At 38.2% G+C, this 13,149-nt stretch overlaps 1 protein-coding gene across 20 annotated transcripts in view; it reads left to right on the forward strand.

Annotated features, from left to right (window-relative positions):
- The first annotated feature begins 1,704 nt into the window (after positions 1 to 1,704).
- Positions 1,705 to 13,149, forward strand: part of cspg4 (chondroitin sulfate proteoglycan 4) — a 64,149-nt gene continuing 52,704 nt past the window's right edge. For all 20 annotated transcript variants that reach the window (XR_007928486.1, XR_007928488.1, XR_007928490.1 and 17 more), the window contains exon 1: positions 1,705 to 1,913. Coding sequence is in view for 1 of the 20 variants with exons in the window: in XM_051885278.1 (XP_051741238.1) it covers positions 1,841 to 1,913 (73 nt within the window). In the remaining 19 variants the exon portion in view is untranslated. The remainder of the gene's footprint in view (positions 1,914 to 13,149) is intronic.

Below are 13,149 nucleotides of genomic sequence, written 5' to 3' on the forward strand. Positions count from 1 at the left end.
AAAATAGTAAAGAGTCATTATTCAGCTAAAACAAACACTATAGACATAGAAAGACGGTCCACTCCTATTAGTTATGAATCGGAGAAACTGCAACGCGCAATATGGCGGAATACGTCCCGCATTCTAAAGAGCCAATCGCTGATTGATAAAGTCATTGCGTCACTGCAGCAGCCGTTAGAAGCTCCGGTTCCCATAGAAACCCGAGACTCGCGCTTTGGTTTGCACATGCGCATTGGCGCACGTAACGCTATTTGGGCATGAGAAACAACATTTATGAAACCGTTCATGTCAGATTTTGTTGCTGATTTGAAATATGTTATTTAATTGTGATTTCGCCAAGCAGTTTTTGAGATTTCAGGATTCCCCCATTCAAACAGATAGGACTTGGCCTTGGATGCCCGAAATAGCTGCCCGGAGGCGTTGCAAATATTCCCGCCGAGTGAACAGACTTTCCTTGAAAGGGATGCATGTTAGTACATGAAAATATGCAAACTGTTTTTTGTTGTTGTTGTTTTTTAAACTTAAAATTAGCTAATTACTGTTAATACTAACTACTGATAAATAGTCTTCACTTGATGAAAAATGCTTTTATGGAACAAAAACTTCTATGAACTCATTCAAAACCATTTAAATAAGATTCTTAAAGGGATAGTCCACCCAAAAATGAAAATTCTGCCATCATTTAGGCCTACTCACCCTCAAGTTGTTCCAAACTTGTATAAATTTCTTTGTTCTGCTGAACACAAAAGAAGATATTTTGAAGAATGTTTGTAACCAAACAATTGTGCGGCACAATTGACTTCTATAGTATTTGTTTCCATACTATGGAAGTCAATGTTGCCCCACAACTGTTTGCTTACCCATATTCTTCCTTTGTGTTCAGCATATTCATAAAGGTTTGGAACAACTTGAGGGTGAGTAAATGATGGCAGAATTTTCATTTTTGGGTGAACTATCCCTTTAAGGTTCTATCCTCATCTTCTTGAATTGGTTATAAGGTTCTTTGGAGAATAAAAAAAGTTCTTCATGTCACATTTTAGGTTCTTCAGTTCACCATATTTGTTTCTGTGATCTTTAAAGCATCAGTACATAGATGGATCTCTAGGGAACTAGTCACAAAATAGAAGTTGCTACAAACAGAAGTTGTTGGCAGGATGTAGAGGGTGTTTTAGTGTGTCAATGTTAGTTTGTCACTATGCCGATTACCAGGGTGTTTTGGGTGATTGCTTAATAGTAAGTAAAAAAAGAAAAGTACCCTCTTAAAAATAAAGATTTCAAATGGGGTTTTTGTGGCGATGCCATTGAAGAGTCATTTTGGGTTCCCCAAAGAACTTTTTAGTGTAAAGATAACCATTTTTTCTTAGTGTGAAGAACATTTTAATAACTTTTTCCACTTTGTGATTTGGAAAGGTTCCATTAATGTTAAAGTTTCTTCATTTTAGTCCTTACATATGGCATCTAAGTGATTATTTCACACATTTATAGTCCAATCTTCAGAACTTTAAAGGTTAAGAGAGACTCTGAGGTCCGTCTGCTTTTTGAATGAAAGCTGAATCATTTTACAGAGCACAGAGGATGGAAATCGGGGGTGGAGAAGCACAAGAGAGAAGAAAAAGAGGTGTAGTTTTTCCAGAGGGGCGTTGCAGGGCTGGGCAGGGGTGTGTGTGTGTGTGTGTGTGTGTGTGTGTGTGTTAGGGGCTGGATTTCTCTTTGCATTTGGGGGGGTTCAGGGTGTCATTTTCATCCGTGTCCGTCCCGCCCCCTCCATGAGTACACCCCGCACACGCTCCAAGTCCCAAAGTGGCCACAGAGACTCTGAGACTCGGACTAAAGTGGCAAGATGAGCGCCCTGTGTCCGCTCCTGTCTGTCCTCTTTCCGGCACTGCTATACCTGCTCCAGACTGTCCACGGAGGTAAGACCAGCCAATCTCAGTGTTTTATAACTAATGAGCCAATTTAGCATAATATCATGTGTGTTTGCAGAAGTTTTTAAAAGTTGCATTATTGTGTGTTCTGCAAGAATATGGAGCTCAAGCTCAGAGGAAAAGCTTCTCAAAGTGTGTTTGGAAGGTTCCCTCACAGAAAAACTCATTCATACTTGTGAGGCTCGACTCTGTTCTGCCGGTGTACAATAAACTCACAGTTCGCCGACCCCTCCTTCTCTCGCTTCCGTTGAGGGTTCTTTGCGTGCATTGGGCAGTCTGGCATCGGTTCGCGCAGATCAGAGGTCCTGAAATAAAGAGTCACTTTCAGAGGTGTGGATCAGCTGCCCTACACACAGATGTTCTTGCTTTTCCGCTCTTTAGTGGCGCCTGTGAGACCTGCAGTCTAATTAGTGTGCGAGTTAAAGTGGCACTGAAGTGAGCGTTGTTCAGCGTCGGATCAAAGCGTTTCTCCATGACCAGCTGCCACAAACTCACATGATTGCAGAGATACCGGCAACACCAGAATTGAACTACAATGAGTGTTTGAGCTGGTAGAATATCAAGAGTGTTTTTTGCATTTATGTCTTGTATCATTAGACACCACATGAGGACCACGTGTGGAGATGATGAAAGTACGAATGAATAGTAGAAATTTATGCTTAACGGTGGCTGTAAGACAGCATGGGTGTGGCAAGGTGGGCGTGGCAAGACTTTATGGGGCGTGGCACAAGCAGATGTTGAAAAATGAAGTTTATTGAACCTTTAGACAAAATATTAAATAAAAAATGTTTGCATGTTTTTTGTTGAGGCTTTTAAAGGATTAGTTCACTTCAGAATTAAAATTTCCTGATAATTTACTCACCCCCTTGTCATTCAAGATGTTCATGTCTTTCTTTCTTCAGTTGAAAAGAAATTAAGGTTTTTGAGGAAAACATTCCAGGATTTTTCTCCATATAGTGGACTTCAATGGGGACCAACGGGTTGAAGGTCCAAATTGCAGTTTCGTTGCAGCTTCAAAGGGCTCTACACAATCCCAGCCGAGGAATAAGGGTCTTATCTAGTGAATCAGTCATTTTCTAAAAAAAAATAAAAATTGTATACTTTTTAACCACAAATGCTTGTTTAGCATGAGCTCTGCGATGTGCCACGCATTACATAATCATTTTGGAAAGGTCACGCGTGATGGTAGGCGGAAGTACCGACACAGTGTTTAAAAACTAAACATGCAAAGACTAAGTCAAACGGCCATTTTTTTTTAGAAAATGACCGATTGTTTCACTAGATAAGACCTTTATTCCTCGTCTGGGATCGTGTAGAGCCCTTTGAAGCTGCACTGAAACTGCATTTTTGACCTTCAACCCATTGAACCCCAGTGAAGTCCACTATATGGAGAAAAATCCTGGAATGTTTTCCTCAAAAACCTTAATTTCTTTTCGACTGAAGAAAGAAAGACATGAACATCTTGGATGACATGGGGGTGAGTAAATTATCAGGAAATTTTAATTCTGAAGTGAAATAATCCTTTTAAGGCATCAGGCTTTTATGGCACATATAGTGTGATATGGTGAAAATATGGAGCTCATAATTAAGGAGGGAATTTATTCAGCTGCCCAAACTGAACAAAAAAATGTTTTTACAATTATACTAAAATGTCTTTTACTTACTAAAAAAGTATAAACTATCAATCAGATGACAGAAGGCGTAGTATATTGTGTGCAACAGGATTTTCAGCAATCATTTTGATTGTGTTGATAATTAAAGGCCTTAGAAATTAGTGTATCAAAAATGAAAGTAAGCTTTATAGAGTTAAAGGAATGTTCTGGGTTTAATACGAGTTTTATCCACAGCATTTGTGGCTTGTTTGTTAACATAAGCTCTGCTTATGAATGGTCAGTTTTGTGTTTGAACTTTTTTTGCGGTAGCTCTGTATATTTCTATGGTATCGCTGTCAGAGAGTAATTAGTTGGTGAAGTGGATTTATTTATTGTACAGTTAACAACAGTTTCATGAGCATTGTAATGATTGAAGCGGATGTCAGTTAGACCGGGAAGATTTTAAAACGAACAGTTCATTCATAAATTCGTAAGATCTTACCTTCATGCTGTCGAAATACAAACCGGAAGACAGAGCACAATGGGCGCATTGCTAAAAAGGGGCGGCGCTACAAAAGGTTAATAACTTTCAGTTAATGGTACTTTCAGCATTGTTTGTTTCAGTGATCTGACATTTTGCTCAACCAATGGCGTGAGTTTTGGGCAGGGCTTTCTGTTTGATTGGTAGATGGTAGGAGTTTTTGGGAAACCTATCGGAAAACAATCATTATTTTTACATTCCAGCTATTAAAAAAACGCTAATAAGATTATCGACAAAGAAACTAATGTTAGTGGGGACTTTGCTGGGTTTAAGCAGACGAAGTCAATGCAAATGTTGAATAGTTCAGAATAAGATCAATAACATTGATTGGGTTAATTATAATTTCATGGCCACTTTAAATTGAATCATAAGACATCGGAGACTGCGACTGTCAGGTTTTTAGATATTACTGACTCAGTAAGCTGTGTATCAGCAACATCGTTGGACTATGAAACCTCCAAGCTGCTGTCTGTCGCCACAGCAACACGTTACACAAAACAGGCCTGTGAGCTGGTAAGTATTTAAGGCTATACAAGGAGTGTGTGTGTGAATGCGTGTTGTGATTGCTGCAGTGCATATGTTTGAGTTCGGGTTGTTGGCAGGGTAATAAATGTTTGTACAGCTCTGCACATTAGATTAATAAACATAATATTTGCATTTGTAAATTGATGAGATTAGTTCGCTGGTCTCAGAGAGAGCCGCAGTTTCCAGCGCGACAAGGGGCATCTCAGAAACAGAAGGCAAACATTTATCTTTGCTGATCTCTCAGCGGTCTGCTGTTTGTGATCGGATAATGGGACCAATGTTTCAAGATTATTTGGATGTAGACCTTGAATGGAAGTAGCGTGCCACACAGCAAGACGTAAATCTGTCTGTCCATCTCATGATACTAGTTTTAGGCAAAGACTTTCCTGATTCAATTCAGATTTCGATTTGATTAGGCTCTGATTCATTTGCATTTATTTCAGTTATGATGTTCATTAAGGTGACATGTGAAAGAAACTCTATCTGTGCTTCTGTAAATTATACAGGGTGGTGTTTCAGACTGATTCAAACCAGTAGCTTTTATTAAATTAACTCTCTCATAAGAGTCATTACTTTGGGGAATTGGGTTCAACTGGTTGCAAAGTATGTGTCTGAGACTCTGAGTCACTTATGAATTGAACCAGTTCATAAGAGTCGTTTACTCGTAAATCGATTTGCACTGATCATGCTGTATGTGTTTCGTTTACTAAAAAGAACTGGTTCTTTAGAGTCATTTTTCTTTTCATAAATTGGACTACACTGGTTGCGCCCTATGTGTTTGATTCACTAAAAGAATCGGTTCATAAGAGTCATTTGTATATAAGTCAGGGTACACTGTTTGCACAGTATGTGTTTAATTCACTAAAGAGAACTGGTTCATAAGAGTCATTTGTTTTTGTATTGGTCTACACTTATTGTGCAGTAGGGGTTTGATTCACTAAAACGAACTGGTTCATAAGAGTCATTTGTTTTTGTATTGGTCTACACTGGTTGTGCAGTATGTGTTTGATTCACTAAAACGAACTGGTTCATAAGAGTCATTTGTTTTTGTATTGGTCTACACTGGTTGTGCAGTAGGGGTTTGATTCAATAAAAAGAACTTGTTCATAAGAGTCATTTGTTTGTAAGCCAGGCTGCTAGTTGCACTGCATATGTGTTTGATTCACTTAAAAAAAAAAAAAAAAACAGTTTTTTAAGAGTCATTTGTTTGTGAATCGGACTACATTGGTCATGTAATTTATGTTTGATTCACTAAAAATAACCGATTCATAAAAGTGATTAGTTTGTAAGTCAGCCTACGCTGGTCATGCTGTATGATTCACTCAAAAGAACTAGTTCATAGGAGTCATTTGTTTGTGAATCAAACTACACTGGTCACATTGCATGTTTTTTTGTGCACAACCTGCAAGAACAACTGAATCGAAAGACATTTCTTGCCATTATTTCGCAGTACACACTGTATTTCACAATATTTATTTTGCTGTGGTGCTGAAGTTTGCTAGATTGTGATTAATCTAAAAATCTGTATTTTTACCCAGCTCCATACCTTTACTATGTAGGTGGACAGTTCCTGGCCAGAATAGGCTGCAATTCAGCCAGACTTTATGCTGATAGTCTAACGTCTGGATATGCCAGACTAACTCTACTCCAGTAGTTGAGGTTGGGTCTACAGCGTTCCCATCTGCAGTCCCCATGGAAACCTGCCACCCACACAGGAATCAATGCAGAAAGTTTGAAACCCTGATGCTTGAGACTTTACCTCCTCACTGTCCTCCTCAATAAATGATATGTCAGTATGAAACACCATACACACACACAACCTCGACAATACCAGACCGTAGGGAAGAGATAAACTCCATACTCCATATTCCTGTCATTTCATATTCATCCAATAGAATCTCATGTGGCACTATGGAGACACAGAAGTATTTGTGGGTATATACACGCCGTGGCCTGGGCAGTCGTCCCCACAGTGACTCTTGGCCAAATCACTGTCACAATAGATCAGGTTAAATTTTCCTTCAAAATCATCACTCAACCATTGGCCCATAAACAGACCTAAACACACACACACACACACTCCCTACAGGGATGTCACTGTGTGGTATGTGAGTGCTTTATCCTTTTTGTGCCCAAGAAATTCAGAATTAACATTGAATAAACACTTTTGTGCTTACATTTTTTGTGCATGTTAAGTCGAGCATCACTATTACTTCTGCTCATACATGCACTTAGGAATTTGAACACACCCTTAACCCTAAATATTAACCATTGTCACGCCATTTAGATGATTCTTCTAAAATGCCTTAGGAGACACAAATTAGACAATTACTGACTAGTAAGAGTACAGAGATCTCAAATTAATGTGAATAATATAGCCCAGATAGTTTGGTCATGAACGAATTTGATGAGAAGTATTTGAGTTTATATTGAAATCTCTGGCATTTGATTGGAGACTGGGTTTGAATTGATCCATTATTATAGTTTTGAATTTTTAATGTTTTTATTTCTATTTTAACACTTAAATTTTATTTTAACTTTTAAATTTAGTTTAGTTTTCGTTTTCACTATATCATTAACTCTTTCCCCGCCATGGACGAGTCATCTCGTCTTAATGAGAAAACACTTCCCCGCCATTGACACGTTATTACGGCTTTCCGTGTTTTCACTGTTATACCCTAGGGGGCGCTATCACACATCTTCTGAATGAGTATCTCCAAATCGAAAACACAGGCAAAGAAAAAGCAGAAATGAGTGATCTAATATGTAAGCAGATGCATATGAAAAATAATGCAATCATCAACAATAAACAGCATATAAATCAAAACGGCCTAATGTTACAGAGTGAAAGGTCGACCCAGGAAGTTGTTAGGACGCTTTGGGGGTGTTGATGGACTTGATCTAATCCATCTATGTTCTGATCATCGTACTGAATCTTATCCAGACGTAGTCTTTGACAAAAACTGCTCAGCTTTTAGCTCAAAATGTTGCTTTTTTATGAAACTTGCCCACATTCAAGTGTTGATAAAAAAATAATGCATGAACCTAGAATAAAACGTGTTTTTTCTTATTATGGGGGCCATGAGATTTTTGTGAAAATGACCAAAAATGCTGACAGGCTGGCAATGTTTTTTAAAAAACGCTGGCACAGAAACAATAAGTTTAATTTTCAGTTTATTTCATTTTTTTTTTTTAAGATTTATTTTTTGCCGTTTTTGCCTTTTTTATGATAGCAAAATGTAAGCAGACAGGAAGCAAAGTGGGAGAGAGAGAGAAGGGGACGGGATCGGGAAAGGTCCGCGAGCAGGGACTTCGAGAAACGCAACGGCGCTATATGTCGGCGTGCTGCCCACGAGGCTATCGGCACTGACAGTTTTTTTCATTCTTATTTTAGTTTTAGTATTTTAGGGCTGCCAAAGTTAATGCATTAACTAGTATAATTTAAAATGTTTAGCACAGCATAGTGTTATTGCCAACTAGAGGTGTTTTTGTTCATTTTTTATTTATTGAAGCTGACGAAAATGTTTTTATGGTTTTCATTTAAATTTTTCTTAACCCTCAAGCAGCCTTCAGGACAAATGTGGGCAAAATCATTTTGTTTTTTTAGAGTGCTGTCCTTTGTACATTTTTAAAAAAATATTTGTGCATTTTAAAAAATATTTTAACTTGAGATAAAATCTAAAACTTAAGAGGTTAAGTTCATTACAACAATGGTTTATAGATGTCAGCCTATATGTAGACATTGAGTACTACTGCCATGTAGTGGCCATTGATATTTTTGCTATTTTTGTTATTTTTATATTAACCTATGACACCAGATAATAACACAACTTTGTTATCATAGTTTTTCATCAAACTTTAAGGCACTGTTGAGATCTCCTCTGAAACTTTCAGATATTACTGGCATCTTTTTCTCAGGGGAAAGATCTCAGAAGCAGGAGTTCTCATAAGTGTGTAGGAGAACAATCAAATTGAATATAAAAGAAACCTTCTTTGTGGTTTTTCTTTATTAGAACGTTATCCTGATGAGTTTGTGAAAGAAGTTATGAAAGAACATCTGGAAAGTTTTGTGCTCTTTCTAATAAGAGCTTCACGGGTTAATAGTTAAAGTTTTACATTGATTTGGCCTGGTGGAGTCCCTGAGGGGAAGTTTTGCATGAGTCATCTTCATGAGACAGCACAAGGAGCACCACAACATCACAGTCTCCTCAGAGACAAACGCTTTCCAGTCTGCTGATCAGGAAACTAGGCCAGCAGCCACCATCTTGGCTTGACAAGATCATTTACAGTGCGGTATCGCTCACACTAGAGAGGGGCACAACTGTCCAACCGCTGGGATTGAAGCCCATGCAAGAACAGATGGGTGAAACAACATCTGTAGTTCACAAAACTCATGAAAGTTACAGTATTTTACGCTGGTGATCTACACAGGACAGCAGTCATGGCTGATATAAATAAATTCCTGTTTCTCAATCTTAGAAATCCCATGACAGCACTAAAAATAAAGGTTCTAAAAAAGGTTTTGCAGCCTGATGCAACAGGAGAACCTTTTAAAGTTATGCGGTTCTTCAGAAAACCATCTACTGGTGATTTAAAGAAACACGAGAATTTGATGTTTTCTTCGTGAACAATTAATACCTACATTTAGTAGGTTGGTCTTAAGACCCTAAGAAAAATGCTAAAATGTACCATGGTATTGTTTTGTTGATGCTGTTTCCAATAGCATTTTATATAAAAGTATTATGATATTACCATGTTTTTTTAAACATTGTAGACTTTAGAGTGAAATGTAAATAGTATGGTAATCGTTCAGTATTACGGTGCAGTATATACCAAATTACTATAGTATTTCTGTGGGGGTTTTTTTTAACATAGTACCATGTTAATTCCCAATACCATGGTATTCTTGGAAGAACATTGGAGTAAAATGTAAATGGCATGGTAAATTGATATTGTAATCATTCAGTACCAAGGACCAAGGTGATACCATTATTGTACCACGGTACCATAGCTAGGCTTCTTTGTAAACAAAATTTCATTTGTGAACTTTTTCATTTGTGAACAGTCTTATCTACAAGTGATCTTCCATGTCTACAGCGCTCTCTGGTTTGGCTGTAGTCTGTGAACGGAGGGGTGATGCTAGAACTTTCCACTGGGATCCTCACGTAGCCGTTAGCATGCCTGCGTGTCAGCTCTGACTTCTGTCCTGCATTAAACCTCCATCCAGCCAGAGGCGTTCTAGGTAATTTGCAAACATCTCTTTAGAAAGGCGCTCTCTGGAGACAGAGTGGAGCGCTGGGACAGGCCTTTCTGCAGCGGAGGGGATAAATATAACCCGCTCTCAAACGGGGCATGTGCTGCCTCAGAGGCTGCTGTTAGCAGACTGGGTGGGGTAACAGGTCGTTACTGTGAGTCACAGGGACACAGTTATTCCGTCATCGCAGAATTCTGTGAGCTTAAAATAAGTAGGAGGAAAGGAATTATATGAGCAGAGTGCCGGGGAGGGTGAAAGCTGTCAGTCACAGACCTCTATAGAACAACTCAATCTTTAACATAGCAACACAGTCTATGCTCTATTTAAAGGGATAGTTCACCCAAAAATGAAAATTCTGTCATCATTTACTCACTCTCAAGTTGAGTTTTTTTCTTCTGTTGAACACAAAAGAAGATATATTGAAGAATGTTGGTGGGTAACTATCCCTGTAATGACTTTTTTATCTAGTCTTTTTTACTTGCTTTACCATCTAAACATTCTTAAAACAAGATACATTTATTTTACACATAACACTGAATAAGATATTAATACTTGTTTTCAGAAAATGTGCTTTAATACGAGTGTATTTTGTCTTACTGCACTGGCAGATTTATTCATTTCTTTTAAGTATAAACAAGTGAAAAATCTACCAGTGCAGTAAGACAAAATACATTTATATTTAAGATACAGTTTATGAAAACAAGTCTTAATATCTTGCTGCTTGAGTGCATTTGTCTTTTTTCAAGGATTTTCACAGAATTAAACTAGAAAATTATACAAAAACACTTAGTGTAATACATCTCTATACCACAACACAGTCTTTTATCATAACACACTGTGCCACAAAGCTCTATAACATAACTCTATACCGTGACGCTCTATAACAGAACTGTATAGTGCAACAGGGCGTATAAAGCAACTCTATACAGCAACACTCACTATAGTGCAACTCTATGGCGCAACACGCTCTATGACATAATTCTATACCGTGACACTCTATAATGCAACTCTATAGTGCAACAAAGTGTATAAAGCAACTCTATACAGCAACATGCTCTATAATGCAACTCAGATTCAACACTCTATAAAGAAACTCTATGACTCAACTCTATAATGCAACTCTATACCATGATGCTCTATAATGCATCTCTATGGGGCAACACGCTCTATAATGCAACTCTATACCATGACACTCTATAACGCAACTCTATGGCGCAACATGCTCTATGATATAATTCTATATCATGACACTCTATAAAACAACTCTATATTGCAACAGAGTGTATAAAGCAACTCTATACAGCAACACGCTCTATAATGCAACTCAGATTCAGCACTCTATAAAGCAACTCTATGACTCAACACGCTCTATAATGCAACTCTATACCATGACGCTCTATAATGCAACTCTATGGAGCAACACGCTCTATAATGCAACTCTATACCATGACGCTCTATAACGCAACTCTATGGCGCAACATGCTCTATGATATAATTCTATACCATGACACTCTATAAAACAACTCTATATTGCAACAGAGTGTATAAAGCAACTCTATACAGCAACACGTTCTATATTTCAACTCAGATTCAGCACTCTATGAAGCAACTCTATGACGCAACATGCTCTATAACGTGACTCTATACCATGACGCTCTATGGCGCAACACACTCTATAATGCAACTCTATACCATGACGCTCTATAACGCAACTCTATAGTGCAACAGGGTGTATAAAGCAACTCTGTGGTGCAACACGCTCCATAATGCAACTCAGATGCAGCGCTCTATAAAGCAACTCTATGGCGCAACATGCTCTATAATGTGGCTATAACGTGACGCTCTATAACGCAACTCTATAGTGCAACAGGGTGTATAAAACAACTCTATGGCGCAACACTCTCTATAATGCAACTCTATACCATGACGCTCTATAACTCAACTCTATGGCGCAACACACTCTATAATGCAACTCTATACTATGACGCTCTATAATTTACCTCTATGGCGCAACATGCTCTATAACATAATTCTATACCATGACGCTCTATAACGCAACTCTATAATGCAACAGATTGTATAAAACAACTCTATGGGGCAATACTCTCTATAATGCAACTCTATGGAGCAACACGCTTTATAACATGACTCTATACCATGATGCTCTATAACACAACTCTATAGTGCATCAGGGTGTATAAAGCAACTCTATACAGCAACCCTCTCTATAATGCAAATCTATACCATGACACTCTATAACACAACTCTATAGTGCAACAGGGTTTATAAAGCAACTCTATACAGCAACACTCTCTATAATGCAACCCTACACCATGACTCTCTATAACGCAACTCTATACAGCAACACACTCTATAACCTGTGACACTCTATAATGCAACTCTATAGTGCAACAGGGCGTATAAAGCAACTCTATACAGCAACATGCTCTTTTATGCAACTCTATACCATGACACTCTGTAACACAACTCTACGGCACAACATGCTCTATAATATAATTCTATACGATGACACTCTATAACACAACTCTATAGTGCAACAGTGTATAAAGGAATTCTATACAGCAACACGCTCTATAATGCAACTCTATACCATGACACTCTATAACGCAACTCTATGGTGCAACAGAGTGTATAAAGCAACTCTATACAGCAACACGCTCTATAATGCAACTCAGATACAGCGCTCTATAAAGCAACTCTGCTCTATAACGTAATTCTATACCATGACACTCTATAAAGCAACTCTAAACTACAACATGCTCTTTAATGCAATTCTTTTGTGCAACTTGCTCTGTGATGCAACAGTGTAGTGCATCACGAAATACAAAACAGTTCCATAGTGGAACAGAGTTGATAAAACATCACTATTTCATCCATAGCACACTCTATAACACAACTCTACACTGACTCTTGGAAAAACAGAAAGCCACTGCTGCCACTGTGTATTGTGTATGTGTAGAGTGTGTGGACTGTGTGTATTGTTTGAAGTGCGTGTGGGTGGGGGGTAATAAGTTCTCTAATACTTCACCAGCCTCTTGGGGAAACATTAGCAGGGCAATTATCCATTAGCAACTCTGTGGACGTAAATGAACCTCCTGTTTGGGGGTCTCTAACGATGTGAATTTATTAACCAAATGCTCCAGTCCTCTCACAGACACAAAATGGGTGTTCTCTGGGTGTTTGCATGCTAAGAATCCATATGGATCATTTTAATTGCAGTCGATGGTAAATTAAATCCAGGCCATTAAACGCTGCATGTTCAGTCTCTAAATTCCACAGAATTTTGACCCC

The sequence above is a fragment of the Ctenopharyngodon idella genome, chromosome 24, assembly GCF_019924925.1.
Source record: "Ctenopharyngodon idella isolate HZGC_01 chromosome 24, HZGC01, whole genome shotgun sequence".
Classification (NCBI taxonomy): Eukaryota; Metazoa; Chordata; class Actinopteri; order Cypriniformes; family Xenocyprididae; genus Ctenopharyngodon; species Ctenopharyngodon idella.